This window comes from Hevea brasiliensis, chromosome 9 (assembly GCF_030052815.1).
Source record: "Hevea brasiliensis isolate MT/VB/25A 57/8 chromosome 9, ASM3005281v1, whole genome shotgun sequence".
Taxonomy (NCBI): domain Eukaryota; kingdom Viridiplantae; phylum Streptophyta; class Magnoliopsida; order Malpighiales; family Euphorbiaceae; genus Hevea; species Hevea brasiliensis.
Genome location: NC_079501.1, coordinates 7,902,683 through 7,919,799, shown reverse-complemented (window position 1 = coordinate 7,919,799; position 17,117 = coordinate 7,902,683). Strand labels below are relative to the sequence as shown.

General features: G+C 36.9%; 4 protein-coding genes across 5 annotated transcripts; 2 read left to right on the top strand and 2 right to left on the bottom strand.

The window, feature by feature from the left end:
- The first annotated feature begins 214 nt into the window (after positions 1–214).
- Positions 215–7,560, top strand: LOC110658763 (RNA demethylase ALKBH10B). The gene is made up of 7 exons (XM_021816499.2): positions 215–1,083; positions 3,873–4,003; positions 4,139–4,256; positions 4,819–4,935; positions 5,026–5,141; positions 5,304–5,458; positions 6,712–7,560. The coding sequence occupies exons 1-7, from the start codon at positions 552–554 to the stop codon at positions 7,190–7,192; spliced, it is 1,650 nt and encodes a 549-aa protein (XP_021672191.2). The 5' UTR covers positions 215–551; the 3' UTR covers positions 7,193–7,560.
- A 1,339-nt stretch (positions 7,561–8,899) lies between these two features.
- On the bottom strand, positions 8,900–10,606 carry LOC110658764 (uncharacterized). Its single transcript, XM_021816501.2, has one exon. It carries the CDS (start codon positions 10,494–10,496, stop codon positions 9,087–9,089), a length of 1,410 nt encoding a protein of 469 aa, XP_021672193.2. The 5' UTR covers positions 10,497–10,606; the 3' UTR covers positions 8,900–9,086.
- A 976-nt stretch (positions 10,607–11,582) lies between these two features.
- Positions 11,583–12,974, bottom strand: LOC110658765 (probable galacturonosyltransferase-like 4). Its single transcript, XM_058154140.1, has one exon. It carries the CDS (start codon positions 12,948–12,950, stop codon positions 11,883–11,885), a length of 1,068 nt encoding a protein of 355 aa, XP_058010123.1. The 5' UTR covers positions 12,951–12,974; the 3' UTR covers positions 11,583–11,882.
- A 721-nt stretch (positions 12,975–13,695) lies between these two features.
- Positions 13,696–16,883, top strand: LOC110658767 (exosome complex component RRP4 homolog). 2 transcript variants are annotated; one of them, XM_021816507.2, is made up of 7 exons: positions 13,696–13,928; positions 14,018–14,119; positions 14,241–14,286; positions 14,757–14,846; positions 15,553–15,618; positions 15,754–15,822; positions 16,320–16,883. In XM_021816507.2, the coding sequence occupies exons 1-7, from the start codon at positions 13,774–13,776 to the stop codon at positions 16,755–16,757; spliced, it is 966 nt and encodes a 321-aa protein (XP_021672199.2). In that variant the 5' UTR covers positions 13,696–13,773; the 3' UTR covers positions 16,758–16,883. The 2 variants fall into 2 exon arrangements, with proteins under 2 accessions (XP_021672199.2, XP_021672200.2); XM_021816508.2 differs by having other exon boundaries at positions 13,728–13,928; positions 14,018–14,099.
- The last annotated feature ends 234 nt before the right edge of the window (positions 16,884–17,117 follow it).

Below are 17,117 nucleotides of genomic sequence, written 5' to 3'. Positions count from 1 at the left end.
TTTAATATTTCTTAAGTTGTAACAAATATCCCAAATTTTATGAAAGTATATGTTGAATTATTTTTTTTTTTTATAATTAATTAAGTATAAAATGATAAACACTTTGCACGTGCCACAAATGGAAGTAATTTAGTAAAGTCCACATCTACCTTCCCCTCAAACTCCAAAGTCCTAACTAGTTGATACAACATACATACAAGCTCCTAGGTCCCAAGGAGACCTAACCATCATTCCCGGCTAACCAACCTTCATTTCTGTTCTGCCACGTCACATCCTCTCCAAAATTGCCATGTCATGGTACGAACCTGCCTTCCCTAGTCCAAATATATACGCTCCCCATGAGCTCATTCAACAATAGCCCTTCCCTGTGTGATCAATCCCTCTGCTTTCATCCGCCTCTCTGTGTGTTTCTTTTCATAGCCCCAATATTCTCAACCGATATCTCGGCCGGTAGGTAACACCTCCCTCCCCATATTTCGGAGTCTCAGAACGCGCGTCCAAGCTGAATTGTATTGACACACTATAAACAGCATTAGTCCAACTTACCAGTGATGCCGATGGCGGCCGGGATGGCATCGCCGAAGGATCGAGCTGCTCCTCCTCCAGTGGGGCCCACTGTGGTGCCTGTACAAACGCCGCCTGTGATGGTGACTGATGCGTTCGCCAAGGACGCGATTCTGGCCTGGTTTCGCGGGGAATTCGCGGCGGCCAACGCCGTAATCGATGCGCTCTGCAGTCACCTGGCACAGCTCAGCAGAGGACCAGGATCTGAGTACGAGGCGGTATTCGCGGCCATACATCGGAGGAGGCTGAACTGGATCCCGGTGCTCCAGATGCAGAAGTATCACTCGATTGCTGACGTGGCAGTGGAGCTAAGGCGAGTGACGGAGAAGAAATTTAATGCAAATAATGGTGAAAGTGAACAGAAGAGGGAGGTGATGTTGAAGGAGGCATGCTTGGTTGAGGAAGAGAAAGTTGGTAAGAAAGTGGCGGAAAGCATGGGAAATGGCGTTGATGAAGTTGGCGATGGCGGCGAGGTTGTTGAAGATGACGATTCGCCTGATAGTGATATTACCGATTCAGGTAAGTATAATCTTTCATCTTCAAAATTATTACTTTCTCAAAAAGTAACTTTACTTTTGTCTTCTAATATTTAGTTGGAATGCAAATAATTTTGATAAGAAACGAGTAGGCTTTTGATGATTTTGTGTTTGTTCTTGGAAATTGCGACGGACAATCGTTTGAAAGGAAATTTACTGCAAAACAATGCTATTGTGGATTACATTAGAATTAGCTTTTTTTTCCCCCTTTTTTTTTTCCCTATTTTCTTTTGACGTTTTTGTAGGCATAAAAAAAAATGCAATTAAATATTAAATTAATAGTGTTTGGTGGGTGAGAAAATAAAAGTCTCAGTAGTTTGTGAAATACTTCAGCACAGCTATATGGCCATTTTTCTCATATATATAGTCTCAAATTCGGATTTCTAAAATAAAAAGAACTACTAATTTGTTTCCCCCGTTTTCCCAGGAATCAAACAGAAATATGTTTTTCCTCCACCAGATCGGAGATTCAAACCTCCCACCCTGCAATTTTCTCTCATTTTCAATTCAACGCGCCGTTAGATACACAGATAGAAGCCATTTTGATTGATTGATTGGGTTGATTTTTAAAAGGCGTCTCCAGAAATCCAGAATTTCAGTATTTCTCCTTCTATTTTTTTTTTCTAGACTTTTGAGAAATTACTTTTTAAATATCATTTTCTATAACGTGATAAAAAAAATTATTGTTTCTCACAAAGCAATTTTTTTTTTAATTCGACAAAACAAATCTTCCTTTTTCAAAGGAAAAAGAAAAGCCTCCCAAAATTAATGGTTTGTGATGTGGTTGATATTTTTATCAAAGCTTCAGAGGGGTTTGAGTGTTTTGAGGTGGTGGAGGACTTGTTCTGCATCCGCTGTTACAGTTATAATCTGTTTGGACAACGGGAAAATAAGGGTAAAAGAAAATAAAGGTGGACAATATAGATAGAAGAGGAAGGAAAATAAAGTGAGAAAAAAAAAAACATTCGTGGTAAAAATAAAAATTTTCTTTCTTTATATTTCTTTTTTTTTTTCATAAAAATATTCTCTTCTTATTAAAATAATATTATACAAAATTTATTTCTTTATTTTTCTCTTTCCTCCCATAAAAAAGTTCCCAGCTTAGCTTGTGAATACCCTCACGCTTGATGCAAGTGTTCGTGAGACGTGTGCAATGATTTTATTACAGGTGGCGTGTGATGCTAACCGTCGATTTAAGTATGACGTCATGGCTGATATTTGAAAGTTCCACGTGGTATAAGGCCGTTGAGCTTTTGACAAACTTTGGGGGTTGGCGGGTAATCCAAAAGTTGTTAATATAGGACTGGTTGTGGGTGGTTTCTTTTGACTGGGCCGAGCTGCTGAGTCAACTCACTGGTCATTGGGTGGACATTTTTCCAATGACGATGAGGGTGGACAAAATCGGTGACTCTTTGGTTAGCCTGATAAGCCGATTCAAGATTCGAATCTTGGATTGTGCTGAAAACTGAAGATCCTTTTCCTTTATGTAGCTTTGTTGGTTTCTTTGCTACAAATTTGACCCTTGACAGTGACAGCTTTGTCACAAAATGCGACAGATATTTTCCAACCGCCAGAGAAGGAAACAGGCCACTTGTAACAGAAGTGTGACCAAACAGAGTGGCGATGACGATAAAATCGGATTACTATTAGTAAGATTATAAACAGAAAATTACATTATATAAATGCCACTCACATGTGTGATGGGGTTCATGTGCGAGAATTATCACGTGATACTGATTCCTGTTTACTGTACTATCAAAAATTTTTCTTATCCAAGAATTTGTTGTTAGAAAACTTAGAACAGTCTAATAATCGCTTGGAGTTTTAAATGGGTTTAATCGATTAAAATATGTTCATATTTATTTTGATTGGAGATCATCTTCGTGTTATTTATATTGTAATGACAGTCTTAATACAAAAAAAATAAAAAGAAGTAGAACACAAGTACAACAATTCAATATTTCTATGCTGCAGATTCAGTGCTTTAAAACTTTTTCAAGGAAATTATGATCTAGAATGATTATATGAAATTCGCTAAGACATGGTTAGAGCTGGTGTTTCCCATTTTAATTAGTTACTGTCATTTTGATTTCTAGTAAAACTCGTGGTCTAATCAGGGTGAGCCCTGATTGTTCTGTTGGTTTCCTCTAAGAACAAGTCCTTGTGGTATTCTGCTATCATTGGAACCTCTCTCATAATGACTGAAGTTTAAGTTGGGCAGTGAAATCCCTGCTGTGAATAAGACTACATTGTACTTCTTTTAATGGGTTCGGAGAGGTAATCGGGTATCCTTGCTTTCCAACTGAATGTGAATCAATTTGCAGGGAGTTGTGATTTATATGAGTATTTATGATGCCATGAAATTATTAATGACCTTAATCTTTTCATGTTTAAGTATGATCATAGTTGCAGAGCTGCTATGGATTCAGCCACGTTAAGCATTGTCTTATTGTTCAAAGGAGGTCCTATACCACATTATTCTTTCTGCCTATTTTCACTGAACCGTTTCAAATTTAGAACAGAGAATCTATGGACAAGCTTCAACTGTTGTAGTAAACTTTTTATTGACTCTTCTTTTTCCTTCATTGCATCATCAGAGGTCTGCCTATTAAGTCCAAGCATGGCGTGTAGTCTTTTCAAAGTGATTAATTTAAGTTTATTTTTAATGTGCCAAGACAAATGTGTGACTTATAGTCTAAGATATTGATGCTAAAGGATCCTATGTCATGGCACGGCTGGCTCCATTTTTTCATTTCTCATTTGGGAATGCAGGATCTCAAGAAGTGCAGCCCACTAGTGAGAACATTGACATTTGTTCCAACCATGAAGACTGCAATGTACGTCCTGATCAAATAAAGTTGACAAAAGGTTTCACAGCAAAGGAACAAGTGAAGGGGCACATGGCGAGTTCTTTAATTCAAAATTTAAAAATCTTCTTTCCTTAGAGAAGATGGATTCAGAGAGTAGATATCCCTATAGTATATGCTGTTAAAAAAAGCAGCCAGCTGTTACTGATTGAGAGATATTACGACTGGCAGGTGAATGTTGTGAAAGGTCTAAAGTTATATGAGGACGTTTTCACTGATTATGAGCTGTCTAAATTGACTGACTTCGTTAATGAACTCCGAGTTGCTGGTCAGAATGGGGACCTTGCAGGTGACTTTTCTCTTTGTTCTACTTGTATGATTGAGCCCCCCTTTAAATGAAACTTGACATGGTAATTCACTTTTGGCTTTGTTCTAATATGTTTGGCCATTCATTTCTCCACCCCTATCAAATTAAGCTTGGGTTTAGTTTTGCATAAGACATGTTGAGTTGCTAAAACATTATAGTCTATCCCAGTTCAATTTGAAACAGAGCAACTAGAGGCAGTCCGATTAACTAGCAAGTCTGGGAGAATAGAGTGGTGAAGGCCTTTGGGTATCTTTCTGTTCTAAAAGTTGCTTTAAGTAAACTTCCCATTTTTGTAAAACAGAAAATTGGATTTTTAAACATCTTTCATTTCACCTTCATTTGTTTTAGTTACCCTATTTAATCTTAGTTGTTGATACAAAAGACTTGAAGGTGAAGGGAAACAAGAGAGCTGATATTCTGTCTATTTAAAATCCAATTTGAGTAAAAAACTTGTCTTTGCTGACAATCAAAATTTGCATAAATTCATAGTTAGAGCTTTTTGGTTCATGAAAACTAAGTGGATCTTCTTAAATGTTGAATGCAGGCGAGACTTTCATTTTATTCAACAAGCAGGTGAAGGGAAACAAGAGAGAGCTGGTCCAGTTTGGCGTTCCCATTTTTGGACATATAAAGGAGGAAGCTACAAGTGACAACCGAACAAGTATTATCATACATATGTTACACTCTTTCAAATTTATGATTACTACAGAAAAGAAAATCATTACATTTTGCAATTGTTCAATTTTATCAGGTAATATAGAACCAATTCCAGCGCTTCTCCAAGGTGTCATCGATCATCTGATTCTGTGGCAACTAATACCAGAATATAAAAAACCAAATGGTTGTATCATTCATTTCTTTGATGAGGTATCTTGTATTCTATAAATCTGTGTTTTCTCATTGTTGTTAACTAGAAGGAGCACGTATAGGAGAATACATCATGCCTTTGGATATGAGTTTTTTGGATCTGCAAATTTAGCCGAGAAAATAACAGATGATAGTAATAAATGGATATGCTTTTGGATGCAGGATGAATATTCACAGCCTTTTCAGAAGCCACCACATTTGGACCAGCCAATCTCTACTCTTCTCCTAGCTGAATCGACAATGGCTTTTGGACGTACTCTTGTGAGTGACAACGATGGGAATTATAGAGGTCCACTCATGCTTTCATTGAGAAAAGGGTACACGCTAAGAGTTTTTTTTTTTTTTTTAATTGTATTTACACATTGTCTGCTACTTTGCCCTGAATTTACTATAATGCTGAACTGAATAGAAACTATAAAAATAAGGGAATGGCATAAATGATAAAATAATCATATAAACAAATTCAAGTCGCTGAAGAACCATATGAGATAGCAGTAGCATCCCATTATCTTTTTGTGGTTATAGACTTCTAATATCTGGTGATAACATATTTCTAGATGTGAATGGACGGGTTAAATTGGCAGTTGCATCTACTTAATTGTCTGCAATTTCCGTTGATAACCTCCTTCAAAGCTGTTTGACTGGATTTCTGGAAGTTTCTCATTTAAGGAAGTGACTAAAAGTGAGTCTCTACTACGACTGCTAGGTACTGATTAGCAATGACTACAAGAAGAAACAAGATAAATCTTGTAACAAGGATCTATACAGAATTTAACCTTGTGAAAATAATGAAATAAATCTCATTACATATCACCAGGCCAGTAGTGGTCCTTTTTAACCCATAAGGTCTATGAACCTATTTGGCATTGCTATTAGAGTTGTGGTTGAGAAAAATATATATTTTTTTTTAAATATGCTAGTTGAAGAGTATTAAAAAGTAATTAAAATTAAATTTGATAAATTTTATTTATAAAAATATTAAAATAATAAAACAAGTTTTCTTAAACTATTTTTTTAATAATATCTAAAATGATTTTTTTTTTCTTTCTTTAGAATAGTTTTAGCCTTTCAACCTCAATGCCAAAAAGACACTATATTTTGCATTAGCTTTGCTAATTTTGTGGCAACAAAGTAGAGAAACAAAGGATTTAATATGTATTTTACGAGTAATTATACTGTACAACCGTGATTCCATGTAGGATATCCTACATGGAATAGCAACCCAATATATATATATATATATATATATATATATATATATATATATAGGTGGATCCTTTAAAATTATAACTATCAAGTAACTACTTAGTTTTTTTATTTTCAAAATTTAGTAACTATTTTTACTTATGTATAACTCATTGATTTGTTTGTCATTCAATGTGGATTTGCCTACATGAAATCATTGTGGTAGGATATAATTTTTCGTATATTGCTGCATTCGTTAGTATAAATTGTGTACTTGAAATGGATATCACTGAAATTTTCATAGAAAATTCTCATTGGCCAACATTCTATTTCTCCATGCAATTACTAGGACATGTTTTGTTACTCCATTTTGGAAATCTTGTAGGTCTCTCTTAGTAATGAGGGGAAACAGTGCTGACACGGCAAGACATGTCATGTGTCCATCTCCGAACAAGAGGGTCAGCATCACATTCTTCAAAGTGCGCCCGGATGCCAACCAAGGCCAGTCGCCACCAGCTAGTCCAATGGCTGGTGCCATGACCCTGTGGCAACCCAACATACCAAGTCCTTATGCAATGCCTAATGGAGCTGTCGGAGGGTACGAAGCAATGGATACAATGACCAAATGGGGAGTGCTTCGTACCCCAGTGGTCATGCTAGCTCCAGTGCGCCCTATGGTGTTGAGTCCAAAAAAGATCCCTCGTGGTGGTACTGGGGTTTTCTTGCCCTGGACTGTTGGATCAAGAAAGCCTGCAAAGCATCTTCCACCCCGTGCGCAGAAAGGGCGGCTACTCACATTACCTTCCATTGAATCACATGCGACAGATTCTGCTTCTGAAACAGGAGTCAGTGTTGAGGCAAAATAGGTAGGATTGCCTGAGACAGCCCTGGGGCCTAAGCAGAACATATCAACTATTGGTACAAATTGAGCATTTCTTGCTCTGAAGGAGCCTATCATTATACAAATGAGGCCTGGAGTGCTGCCAACCAAGTTTGTTATTTCAATTCATTACCTCCTTTTCTCCTCCGTAAGATTAAGTTCTAGTGTTGGTCTCTGATGCCAATCATGTAGGGCTCTAGGGTTAGTTGAGCTTTAAGTCTGCAGAGTGTGAATTAGCTCTTATAGAGGGCAGAATTTTGTATTAAATCATATTTAATCTTTTTCATAGACAAATGATCTTCGATACGCTATTTCTAACTGAGCAGGATATGTGATGGATGTCTTTGATTCTTATCTCTCTTGGGATATGTGAATCTGTAAGACATATTATGCTGGTTCCAGCTGTTGTCTTAACCATATCATATCAATACAAAACAAATGATCTTGCAGCTGGAAGCTCCTTTTGTTTGAACATCTTCGCATCTGAATGCAGTTCCATCTTTGTTCAAAACACAGTCTCTAGCTAAAATTAACATCGTTTCTTCTTTTGCTTATTGAAAATTTTCCATATTGCAGCAGTTTCCGGTCCTTATGCTTAGCACAGTTGGATGCCATGGAGCATATAAATCTCCAGGTGATGGATACCATCTCTCTGCAGAAAGATGCTGTAATTTGCAGAAGACCCTTTCATAGTAGACATCAAATTTGGCTGAGTTCTTCCCCCAACAATGTCACGAGCTTAAACATCCTCTAAGACTAAGAGTCTTTAAAACAAGATGATGAATTCCCCAATACCTATTGAAAATTCTTGATGAAGATGAATGGCTACAGCAATTTCACCGGAATCTGTTTTGAAGCCCCAAGAAACCCCTTCAGTAAGGTCCCTGGTGGCATAAAATTTGTTTTCTTCCAAGATATCAACTATAGCTTGTAGCAAGCAGTGCAGCAGGCTTGTATTGGACACTACAAATTTTCTCAGTATCTTATTCCAACCAGAATTTGTTCTCCAGCAATTGCCCAAACAAATGTTGTTTATTCAATTAAAGTTTCAACTTCTTTACTCCATTCTTTCGTTGCATATATCAATAGCTCCACCAAGGTAAAAAAAAGAAACTGTCAATCCCATTCATACAGAAAATTCCTCTCAATGCCACCGGAGCACTGGCCAAGAAAGAAGGCCTCCTCACTCAAATAGAATTATCATAAGAGGAAAAAAAATTGCAAAAACGGGTTTTAAAAGGCATTTGAAATATGCTGAAGTGTAGGTTGAGTATCATTGCAATAAGCTTGAGCACTACAGATGGTAACTAGTTGCCTGATTTTATTAGACCTTTTGTTTTCAGAAATACACGTCATCCACCGAAAGAGGTTACATTGTCCTCGCCATTCATCTGCTTCGTATTTATGCCATCGATAGCGCAAGTCTCTCAAAAATGTGTATCCCCCAGCTGAATTGTTGGCCACACATGCACAAGTTTCAAAAATTCTCCCGCCAGCACAGTTGTTGAAATTGGATTCTCACTGCAAGCAAGAAAGTTACTGTCCACAAATTTTGTGGTTTGCAAGCTGCAGGAGAACTAATAATCATGACTGCCAATGTCAATGCATAAATTTGAGAACAATCAAGCGTAATTATACAAACACACAATATAATATAGATTTTGAAGTTCCAGAAAACAAATTAAATAAAATGTGTTCGAAGAATCTAGTGCTTTACTGAAAACAAATTAATAAACATTTGTTTCAACTTCAAGTAACAATTGCAGACAATATTAGCACTTTCAAGGTACAAATGAACCCACAAAAAAAAATAATAATAATAACCCTCCTTACCCTCTGACACTTCGATATACAAATATGGTGGCATCAGTGTTATAAAATTAACAAATGTTTAAATCTTTTACTGGTTCATCATCATCTTCAATATCCCAACTTAAATCCTCCTCTTCTTCTGCAGCACTCAAACCCTTTCGCATATCAATCTTGTTTGGACTTCCACTGTGACTCACTTTCTTCTCATCAATGCTGCTCAGATCCTCAATCTCATCCCACCCAAGATCTTCCTCCTCAGGCATTGATAGATGGCTGGATATAACAGAAACATCACTATCTTTAGAAGATTCACCGTTATCACCCTTCCCTTCTGATCCCGCTTTCTCGTCAGATATTGATAGTGTCTCTTCTTTACTCTTCTTCTCCAAATCCAATTTATCACCGGCTACATTGTCACCACCACTCAATATCTTCTCTTCCTTTGATTCCACGACAGAGATTTCCTCCTTCACATTCATAGTTTGCTCAGTCTGTCCAATGCTCGCCTTATTAATTTCATCTCCCTTCACAATTTGCTCTGATTGTTTATCATGCATGTCCTTCTCCTCATCTTCGGTAATTTTTGCAGAATCTTTGCTACCCAAATGGCCATTTTGCTTGAAATTGGCCTTCGAAGCGGAATTCCTCTCATCTTCCTTCTTCACGTTCTCTTCATCATCATCAAATTCCCAACTCAAGTCGTCCTCTTCGGTCGAAATTGCTCGCTTCACAAGATTAGCTCTCACGTCTTCAGCTTGCTTGAGCTTATATAGCTTAAAGTAGTATCTACACCAAAATGTCTCCTCATCAACACTATTGGGCACAACCCTTTTGTATATACTCTCCGCAGCACCATTCTCCGCAAGCAAGTTTTCAATCTCCTCTCTCTTCTCCTCCAAAACAAACCCTAATTTCCATTTCTTGTAATCCTCCAAATCCTGTGTCTCCTCACAGTACGTGCTTGCATCACCTTGAATCGCCCGTACCTGAGCATCAAAACGACTATATGGTTTCGAATTCAAGCTCTGCTGACTAGTAATACTCTTCTCGTTATTATTATCTGATGAATCGGATTCGTGATCGGCGGCAAGGATTGCCTCTTTGCCCTGTGAAATGATCTGGACCGTATTTTTCAACACGGAACTACCAACCTCGTCAATGGCGTGCCCCACGGTCTCTAAAGATCCATGTGCCACCTCGATCTCCTTCTTAAGACCCGACCCAAATTCCTTCAGATCGCGACGGTAGATTTCAATGACGGATTCGGATTTCGTTGATAGGGTTTTGATCAGACCCCCGAAGCTCCACCCGGCACCACTGCTGGACCCAATATCAGAAGGGTCAGGCTTAGAATTTTGCAGTTTAGGTGGGGAGCTGGGACCTGAGTCCGATGGTGGTCGATCAGAGGAGGGTTTAGATTCGGAATCGGATTTAGGAAAATCTGGTTCGTCTGCAAATACTGATTTGAAGAAATCCATCGGGAATTCTAAAAGAATGGTTAAGGAAGTGATTGAGTTGCAAGAACATTAAGAAATAAGCGCCTTTGTAATGCCAAAATGAGCAGAGGCGTTAAGGGCCTGTTTGTACGAGGGTAAATAAAGGTGCGAGGAGATAATTAATTATTTAATTTTTATTTGAAAAGAGATGAGTCAACAAGGAATAAAGGTAAGTAAGAGTAAGGTTTACTCTCCTTCACCCTTCAAATCTCAATTTTTTTTATACTTTATATTGCGGTGCAAGGGGATAAAATGGGAGAGTGTATAATTATGAATATTTTTAATTCTACACCCCTTAATTTTACCTCTCCTTCATCTCTTTTCAAATATAAAAAATATATATTACTTCTCTTTATCTTTTTATTAATTCACTCATTCTTAAATATGAATTTCTTTTTATTGTAATTCTCTTTACCCTCCTTCCTCCTTAATTTTTTTAATCATTTCATTATTTATTATTTTCTCACCTCATCTAAATAAACCCTGAGCGAGCATAGGAGGGTGGGTGGTCGTTTTATATCAGTGTCGGTAATCTTTTGGCTTAAAATAGAAGATAAGTATGATCTCTTTGTCAAGGGACAGGGGTTGTCAAGATTAATCAGACAATTTTCCTAATTTTTCATATATTATTAAAATAAAATAATAATCAAGAATTTTTATATATTTTTTTAGTATTTCATTAATATCCCAAATATAATAGATTAAATGGGCTAAAATTATTCTATTTGAGCCGGTTCGACTCATTAAAAAATAAAATACTTTCAATGAGTATCTTATAAAAATGTTAAATCACTTATACTAAATATTCAAATATCCATTAGTACTGAGAACTTATATTTAAATGTAAATTCAGATATTGGAATTCCTAAAGCTAGCACAAGAAGACAATCATCTAATTAATCCACTGCATCATATGAACCATTGAATGGCATCAAAGAACATCTTTATATTAAAGCAAGATCCATTAAAGAGACCTTTAAATTGATGTACTATAACCCAAACAATGAAGAACCCAACACCCCCCCCCCCCCTTCTTATATAATTACAGCAAAACTTCAGCACAATGGTTTCTCCTTGATGATTGTTGATTAGATTTCTTTCCCCCCCTTGAATCACCTCCATAAGGTTCTCAAATAAATAATTTCTCTCAATTAGTCTATGAGTATTTCTCATTTTCCTTAATTTCCATCCTTTTTGGTAATACACTTGTCTCAGAACCAAAGGAACACTGTTAAAATAATTTAAAATGAATTCTTTTGGGATTTCTCTTTACCTATTATCATGTTCTTCCATCTCCTAAACTGCCCTTTCGACCATTTTTGTTTGTCTCCTTGTTTTCTATTTCTCCCATCTCCTCAAACAATCTCATTATCCTTCCAAAGAATGCATTGATGAGCGATAGAGATCATATGGAGCCCAGAGGTGATCCACAGAACATGGCTTTCTTGAGTCGAGTCTTAACCATGGCTTCCCTTTTCCACTCCAGTGAAGCAAACTAATAGGCCCAGGATGCAAATTCCTGCACTTACCTTCAATGTTATCACCCCCTAACCCATGTTGATTCCATCTATGATCCACTCCGTTTATATTCCCAGCCAAAACCAATAAAAATGGTGGCAATGACCCCAAGTGGTATATCCTCTTATGCTTTTGCACTTCCATCCAGTACTCAACTTTCTGTGTATACACACCTTGCCTCCACATTTCTATATCCACCACCATAACTCCTGTGTTAAAATAACATGGCCTTTTTCCTTGAAATGTCTTAGCCCAAACAGGATTGGACCAGAATAATTCTGTGAAATACTTGGTAAAATTTGCATGACAATATTCTGGTGCTCCCAAAACCTTGCCCTTTAAATCTACCTCCCATAATCTTGCAATATCATCAACGACAACGAGATCAGAGTCTAGATAAATAATGCGTTTAAGATTTGATGGGAGTATGTCAGCAAGGTAAATTCTTGCATAGTTTAAAGGCTGATCCAGGGCTTGACGAATCGATTTTGATATCTTTGCACGAACACGATTGGAGTCAAAGCGATAGATTCTGAACTGAAGATAAGGGAAGGTGGACATGATGTTGGAAAAGACCTCTGGCTCAAAACGTCCCCAGAGGAAGTGAAACTCAATGTTTTCAGGACAAGCAGAATGCTGGAGGATGGATAAAACTGCAGCCATTGTGCCTCTGAGATAATTGGCGTCCAAGGTCATGGTAACATGGATTCTCTCAGCTCCACAGGAATCCCCATTGCGAAATGCAGGGGCTTCCCGGAAGGCAGGGACATTGGAGGAAGGCTTTCGGATAGGACCGAGGCGGACACCGCCAGAAGAGGAGGAGGAGGTGGCAGCTACAATGCTGGAGGTAGAGGAGAGAAAGATGGGAATAAGAGACAGGAGGCCAAGGAAGAGAAAGGGAGTGGTGCAGGAGGCCATCCTGTCCTAAAATGGGAAGGTGGGTGTGAGATGTTAATAGTAGGGTAGGGATTAGGGGAAAAGACTAGCTGCCACTGCTAGGCTGGTTAAGAGAAGGTTTAGAACAAACAAAAAACTAATGATGATAAAAATGAAAGGAGGGAGGTTGGTGAGATTGTGAGGAAGAGAACATTCCTCGGAGGGAAATATGTGTGTGTTTCTCTTGTGTAACAATGAATCCACTTTCACAATCCTTTGAGATTCTTATTCTTGCCATTCGGATAGGAAAAATAAATTATATTTCATTTCTATATATTCTTCACATTTTTCTTGCATTTTCAATGCCTTAAACACAGAGTTTTGTAAATTTGGTTCATGAAGGCTGTCGTTCAGTTTGGTGGCGAGGCAACCAAAAATAGTATTCTATAAGGGTTGAATTTTAACGCCTTAGGCCTTTTTTACTTAATATTTATTAAGAAGTAAGAATTCATGTATGAGTCTATTAGGTGAGTTATATGTCTTTGATCATAGATTAAGCTACAACAACCACAAATTAATTAACATAAATTTGTATTGTTGGTTAGATAAATATGAATATTAGCGTATTAATTTATTTTTTGGTTTATTCAAAAATAGATTAAAAATTAACCAATTCTGTTCATGACTAGGCCCGCCAAATAAGAAAGATTTGATTTTGGGCCTTTAATAAGAAAACAAACTGAAGCCCAACTTTAGCTTTGTTATCAAAAACCTTTATGGCAACGTTTGACTTAAAAATTAGGGTTTAAGAGCACACAGAGGAGAGGAGAGGAGAGGGGAGGAAGAAGAGGTAAATTAACGAAAGATGAGAGAAATACAGCTATCCTTGAATCAAACTCAAAAGATAAGATTACAGAAAGCTCTGCAAAAGCTCGAGTCTTTGCATTCTAAGGTCAATTCTGATGCTTCCGTCACCGTCGCCGATACCATCCCAATCAGCCTCGAAGACAGTATTCTCAAGTCTCTTCTCTAACCCTAACCTCCATGCCTGTATCTTAATCGATTAGATTTATCAATCTCGACTAACTTGTTTTTTCACCCAACTGAAGAGGACATGGAACAGCAGAGCGCAACGGTGAAGTGGTGGCGACGGTCTGTGGAGTGGTGGAACGCGTTAACATGCTTGTCTATGTACGATCTTTGCGCTCCAGGTGCTTGCATTTATCAAGTTTGTGACTTGGTGGTTGCCTATTAACTGCTGTTTTAGGGTGTTTTTTTTTTTTTTTTCATAATGTTGCCTAGTTATAAATTTAATACTATTGTTGATTGTAGGTTCAAGCCAGAGATTGGAGATATCATAGTGGGCCGCGTTGTTGAGGTAATTTTAAAGCGTCTAATCACTTATATGGACTGTTGGAATGACTATTTGATTCTAATTTCTAAGATAACAAAAGCAAGATGATTTTAAATATTGGAATGATTACCAGAATTAGTGATGAGTAGGTAAGGAAATGCTACCAAACAATTGTTGGTGGAAATCCATAAATAAAGGAAAATATTTCTTTGCAAATCTGGTTTGTCTGGTCAAATATTTTGACTTCCAAATCTTTTTTTAGCATTGTGGTAATCATATTTTGTCTTATTTCTATCGTTCTTATGCTGCTTCAACAATGTTAACGTATGATCTTTCTTTCTTGTTCATAGAGTTTCTATAATCAATTTTCAATAGCCAGAATGGGAAATGATTTCTTTATATTTTCTCATGGACAAGTTTTCTGCAAAAGATTGATGGATTTGTTCCACTGAAGTATTTTGTTTAACGTTTACTGCTAAATCATCATTTTCCAGGTCGCTCAAAAGCGTTGGAAATTGGAAATAAATTTCAACCAAGATGCTGTTTTAATGCTTTCTTCGATGAACTTGCCTGATGGTATTCAGGTATCAAATATACCTTATAGCATAATTCTCTAAATACAAGTAGTAGTTTCTGCTTTCTCATCATGGTGGGTGAAGTTGATCATTTGCTGCATGATTGGCTGATTGCCATATTGGAAACATGAGAGAAATTTAAGTTCCTGTCTACTGGATTTAAAATATTTTATTGATTAAAAATGAGGAAAAAGAGCTTCAATTATAATTGAAGTGTTGCAAAGATAATGAGGTCTTCATAAAAATGCCCCAATCTTAAGCTTTATGCAATGCTAGTAGTTGAGTCCATTGTGTAAATATTTTCTTGTTGTGAAGCACATTAGAATAAACTCTATTTTTGTTCATCATTTTGGCTGTAACCTTATCATGCCATTGATTTCTATGACATGAGCCCATTCTATGTGGGTTGGGAAGTTTCTAGGGCTGGTTGAGGTTCCATCTTTCTTACAAGTGTCTTTGGACCTTGGCTGCTTTCAGTCAGCGTAGATGTTTATGCATTCTAAGGTCATTCTGTTAGTCTACTGTCAGTGGAAGGACTGTTAACAACTTGGATGCTCATTGCACTCTTAAGCTATTCATTTGTGGATAGATCAGCGTAAGCTCATAACACTTGGCCTGGAGCATGCATTGATACCGTTTACCTTGAAGAGCTAGGGCAGTTTGTTGCTTTCTTTCTTGACTAAATATTTGCAACCTTCATAATTTTGATTGCTAGAGGCGGCGAACTGCTGTGGATGAACTGAACATGCGCAATGTTTTTGAGGAGAATGATGTTATTTGTGTAAGTGCACAGCCACAATTCTTCCATTGTTTATGTTGATACTGTTTTATATGATAATCTAATGTGGCACCATAAATAAAGGCAAACAAATGCATAATTTAGTGACAGGAATAATAAGTTATTTCCCTTTTTCAGGCTGAAGTTCGTAATTTTCAGAATGATGGGAGTTTACAACTGCAAGCAAGAAGTCAGAAGTATGGGAAGGTTTGATACACTTGTGAACCTTTTATAATATAGCCGTTTCTCCCATTTACACACTTCCTCTGTATATATATATATATATATATATATATATATATATATATATATATATATGTAAAATTCATGTTAGTTATCGTAAAACAGGATATTTAGTTTGGGTTTCTTGAAGTTTGTGCTTTTAATACAAAATGAGAACCATTTGATTAACCTGTTCTTTACTAGTGTAAAACAAAAAGAGGTGATCTAAGTGCTTTTAGGTTTGCACTTGTTACACTAACGTCATTATCAGCTTTGGATTCTTTTTTAAATGTTGTTGCAAAATGTTACTGATTCATTATCTTTTCCTGTAATTCAGGTTATCTAAAATTTGCTTTCATTTTTGTAGAGTGTGTGTATTTTAGATTTGATTCCTTAGTAGTCTCTTTAAAACTCAGCATAGTCACTTTCAAATGTATGCAATATGCATTATTCTTGTCACTTATAATAATTGCATGTTACAGCTTGAGAAGGGGCAATTGCTGACAGTCCCCCCTTATCTAGTGAAAAGACAAAAACAGCATTTCCATCATCTGGTACAATATGGAGTTGACTTGATACTTGGATGTAATGGATTTATATGGGTTGGTGAACATTGTGATGCCAGAGACACTGTAGCAGAAGAGCAATTAAACAATACTGAAGAACAAAATACCAAATCCACTAGAGTTTCTGAAAACGTACCACTAGAGACAAGACGGAACATTTGCAGGGTTGCAAATGCTGTCCGTGTATTGTCAACTTTGGGCTTCAGTTTAACTTTAGAAGTGATATTGGAGGCCTTTAACTTGAGTAGCACTTTGAATCTTGGTATAGATGAGATGCTTGTGTCAGAGTTCCATGTTTTGGTAGCAGAGAAAGAAGCTGAACGACGCAGTTCATTGACCAAAAAGAAGAGATGACGTTGATCTCTTTTTGTGATCGATGAGTTCCTAGAGTTATGTCACTCTCGCATGCTAAAAAATGTAATGTATTTGATGACAGCTGGGAAGGACTGTTTAGTGCAATTAACAGGAATTATTTGCTCAGACTCGTGCAATTTTCTGTGACTCAATTATATGTTTGTTTAGTAGTCTAGCGCATATTGGTTTCCAAACCAACTTGAAATATCATATTAAAATTTGGAACATCGGCTATCCTCGTAAGTTTGCACTTTATAGGAACTGCTAGAATCTGCCAGAAACTGTTTTCTCAAAAGAAACCATTACCCTACCTTAAAGAACGATACGATATATAATGTACTTAAAACTATTGTCAAAGCA

Excerpts from the sequence above, each read along its gene's own strand:
- LOC110658765 (XM_058154140.1), bottom strand. The coding sequence starts at position 12,950 with ATGGCCTCCTGCACCACTCCCTTTCTCTTCCTTGGCCTCCTGTCTCTT.
- LOC110658767 (XM_021816507.2), top strand. The coding sequence starts at position 13,774 with ATGAGAGAAATACAGCTATCCTTGAATCAAACTCAAAAGATAAGATTA. Across the intron at positions 13,929-14,017 it reads CTCGAAGACAGTATTCTCAA|AGGACATGGAACAGCAGAGC; the intron begins GTCTCTTCTCTA and ends ACCCAACTGAAG. Across the intron at positions 14,847-15,552 it reads ACTTGCCTGATGGTATTCAG|AGGCGGCGAACTGCTGTGGA; the intron begins GTATCAAATATA and ends TTTGATTGCTAG.
- LOC110658764 (XM_021816501.2), bottom strand. The coding sequence starts at position 10,496 with ATGGATTTCTTCAAATCAGTATTTGCAGACGAACCAGATTTTCCTAAA.
- LOC110658763 (XM_021816499.2), top strand. The coding sequence starts at position 552 with ATGCCGATGGCGGCCGGGATGGCATCGCCGAAGGATCGAGCTGCTCCT. Across the intron at positions 4,004-4,138 it reads AACAAGTGAAGGGGCACATG|GTGAATGTTGTGAAAGGTCT; the intron begins GCGAGTTCTTTA and ends TACGACTGGCAG. Across the intron at positions 5,459-6,711 it reads ATGCTTTCATTGAGAAAAGG|GTCTCTCTTAGTAATGAGGG; the intron begins GTACACGCTAAG and ends GAAATCTTGTAG.